The sequence below is a fragment of the Corvus brachyrhynchos genome, unplaced genomic scaffold, assembly GCF_000691975.1.
Source record: "Corvus brachyrhynchos isolate BGI_N302 unplaced genomic scaffold, ASM69197v1 scaffold56, whole genome shotgun sequence".
Lineage (NCBI taxonomy): Eukaryota > Metazoa > Chordata > Aves > Passeriformes > Corvidae > Corvus > Corvus brachyrhynchos.
In genome coordinates, this window is record NW_008238664.1 from 7,671,695 (window position 1) to 7,675,027 (window position 3,333).

Consider the following 3,333-nt stretch of genomic DNA (forward strand, 5'->3'; position numbering starts at 1 on the left):
CATCGCGCTGCGCGCCAACAAAGGGCCCGGGCGGGCAGGGGAGAGTGGGCGCCGTGCTCCCGCTACTACAGTAAATGCACCCTTTTCTACCCAAGGCTGAGAAACGGGAGTTTCTCTTTTTTTTTTTCTGTGGGGGCGACATTTCAAGTTTTCGCTGGGGGGGAATTCTTTTGCGTGTCCCAGGTCTCTGACTTCATTATCACACAACTTTCTTTTGTTTATGGGACCGAAGATTGATGAAGGAGCTGATTTGTGTCTCTTGCTGTGAAAAAAATCCATACCTCTTAATGGCTTTTAAAAAGTGGCATGTGTTTGGTCATTTTCATTGTCTCACTCTTCATTGATACCTATTGAATTATTCCTTTCACTCTGTTTTTTTTTCACTTAATATTGCTTTTTGAACACAAATCAATAGTTTTTATTTACTGTAGTTCTACAGCTGCATTCATTTTAATGAGTTGCATCATCTTCATCATCTTTAGTAGCTTCAAGTGCACTTATGTTTGGGGTTTTTTTTTGAAAATGCATGGTTGACTTTCTCCCCTTCTTTATTCTTTTCTTTAATCTTGTCTTTTTTTTAAATACACTTAATTTTTGTTGTCAAAAGGTGACACATATATTTAGAGTTTCTCCAAGGAGTTAGAGGGTCTTCACATGATAACACCCAACAATTTACAAAAGTAGAAAACCTGCAGCTGCAGGCAACAAGGTATGGAGCAAATCAGAAAATTTTGCTTAAAATTACAGTCTCAAAACCTAAAGATCTGTAAGTAGCTACCCACAAGCAACCTAGCTTCTCAAATGTGATTCTAAGGTTCATCATAAACTTTAAAAATTTTCCCAAATAATCCCAATCACAAGGCAGATATGTCTCATCATCAGTACATTTGTAATTTTCCCTAATGCTATGTGCTGTCTTCTCTTGATGGCCAAGTTGTTCTTTAATTTTTCCTGGGAGCTCTTGGTTCTTTTCTCTGTGTTCCCCATAGAAAATTATACCACACTAAAAGGAAGTTATGTCCAGAAATGAATCTAAATCTTCAACATTTATCCCTGTTCTGGATGAGAGGCAGATATTAAAACAGAGCAGCAGGATAACCGAGGTAGCATTAAGCTGCTCTTTTTAACACTGTTTTGCCTCCAGAGTTTAGGTGAAAAGTACAGCAGATGCACTTTCAAGCAAGCCTCCCTCACCGGAAAGAAAAAACGTCCCATCCTTTCTTTGTCTGATTCCCTTCAGACACCACTGTATTGGATATAGGCTGGAAATCTTTGTGGATCTATTCTTCTGCTCAGCATGGTAAAAAGGGAAAAAGAGCAGAAGCAAGACCAGTCCTTGAATAGTCCTTAAGGTTTCCAAAAAGAAATAGCATCATGTTTTCTTTTTGCAAGATGAAGTGATATTAACAAGAAAACAGCTTCATTTTCTGGTTCATGGTCAATTCAAACTGCAGAATAAAATCCACATTTAATTTCTAGGATTATCATGGTTTTGACTTAAACACATCCTTCCAGTACTTGTTGCATCTTAAAAGAAATCAAATAATTTCATGTTACAAATTAAATCAGAACTTCCATTTCATTTAAACTGATGAAAAAGAAACATGCTCTGTGGGCCAAAAGGATTAATTCTAAACACGATTAACCATTTTTGTATTCTGGAGTCTCTGTATCTTTCCTGGTTGCATCTTTCTCCCTGTTACATTTATTTTGTGGCTGTTAAAAATGCAGACTATTACATGAAGCACGCAGGTATGCTCCTTCGTGTAGAAGAAAAAAAGAGTAACAAAACCCCTCACAAGCTGATTTTTTTTCTTTTTTCTTGTAGAAATGCCGGTAACTATATTTTGTGGGTCCCTAACCCGCCGGAAGCTGCGGAGGACACACGACCCGGCTGCTTCGGGTGACCCCGGGCCGGGAGAGGCCGGGCAGCAGCGTCCGCGTTCGGCACCGAATGCGGGGATTGAAAGAGCTCATTCTGATTGGCTGATAGCGCTCGAAACATTGACCAATCCTAGCGTGGTGTTTAAAAAGGACCAATAGCAAAGCACTCCGTACGATGGGTGACGTCAATACGCCCTTTGTCCAATGGAAACACTGCTTTCTGATACCAGCGATTTGCATACGGCCCGTATAAATAGCGGAGTAATCGCCTTATCCGGCACTCCGCTGTGATACAGCCGCTAAGGAGCTGCAGCCATGCCCGAGCCGGCCAAGTCCGCCCCTGCGCCCAAGAAGGGCTCCAAGAAGGCGGTCACCAAGACGCAGAAGAAAGGGGACAAGAAGCGCAAGAAGAGCCGCAAGGAGAGCTACTCGATCTACGTGTACAAGGTGCTGAAGCAGGTGCACCCCGACACGGGCATCTCGTCCAAGGCCATGGGCATCATGAACTCCTTCGTCAACGACATCTTCGAGCGCATCGCCGGCGAGGCGTCGCGCCTGGCGCACTACAACAAGCGCTCCACCATCACGTCGCGGGAGATCCAGACGGCCGTGCGGCTGCTGCTGCCCGGCGAGCTGGCCAAGCACGCCGTGTCCGAGGGCACCAAGGCTGTCACCAAGTACACCAGCTCCAAGTAGGGCGTCTCGGACCGTCACTTGCAACCCAAAGGCTCTTTTAAGAGCCACCCATTTTTTCAATTAAAAGGGCTGAATCAGTGCTTGTAGTGGGAGGTATGTAAACAGGCTTAACATTTGCACGTTAGTTAGTAAATCAAGTGTTCCTTTTTATAGCAAATTTAAATGTAATTTTTAAGTTCTTTAAGAGTTTGTTTTGCTTGTGCTTGGTATGTAAACTTGCTTGTTCAAAGCCTGTGATCCGGTTCGGTTTTTAATGGAACTAAAAAGCAGCGGAACTTGTCTCAATACAAATCCTGTGGGGAAGGTGCAGCTTTTTCTGAGGGTTTAATGCCTTTTATTTGGTTGACCTAGTATTTACTTTCAGCGCACTATAGTAGTAAAATAAATATTTTTTTTATGTCTTGCGGGCTTAATTTTTTTAGAGGGGCTTGTAAAGTTTCGGGTTTTATTATTTTACTTACATGTACTCTAACCTGCTGTTACCCCTACCAATACTGGCTGTTTCTATTCAAGTAGGTGTTAGTACTTGATTAGGCAATGAAAAAGGTTTTCTTGAAGGGTTTTCCGCCTTAAAACACCGATTTCCCTGAGTTTTGCAGGAGATGGTTCTGTCTTAAAGAAAAAAAACAAAACAAAGCTGCTGATAAAGGGGCCATCAGTGATTTAGACTGCAAGGTTTACTGGGAGCCGGGGAGAACCGGAGCGTGGGGCCGCAGGCTCCCCGGCCGGCCCGCCGTGGGGGCGCAGGGCGGG

At 43.3% G+C, this 3,333-nt stretch overlaps 1 protein-coding gene across 1 annotated transcript; it reads left to right on the forward strand.

Annotated features, from left to right (window-relative positions):
- Positions 1-2,148: 2,148 nt before the first annotated feature.
- On the forward strand, positions 2,149-2,982 carry LOC103618155 (histone H2B 1/2/3/4/6). The gene has a single exon (XM_008636517.2). It carries the CDS (start codon positions 2,200-2,202, stop codon positions 2,578-2,580), a length of 381 nt encoding a protein of 126 aa, XP_008634739.1. The 5' UTR covers positions 2,149-2,199; the 3' UTR covers positions 2,581-2,982.
- Positions 2,983-3,333: the final 351 nt, after the last annotated feature.

Coding starts and splice junctions, on each gene's coding strand:
- LOC103618155 (XM_008636517.2), top strand. CDS start 2,200: ATGCCCGAGCCGGCCAAGTCCGCCCCTGCGCCCAAGAAGGGCTCCAAG.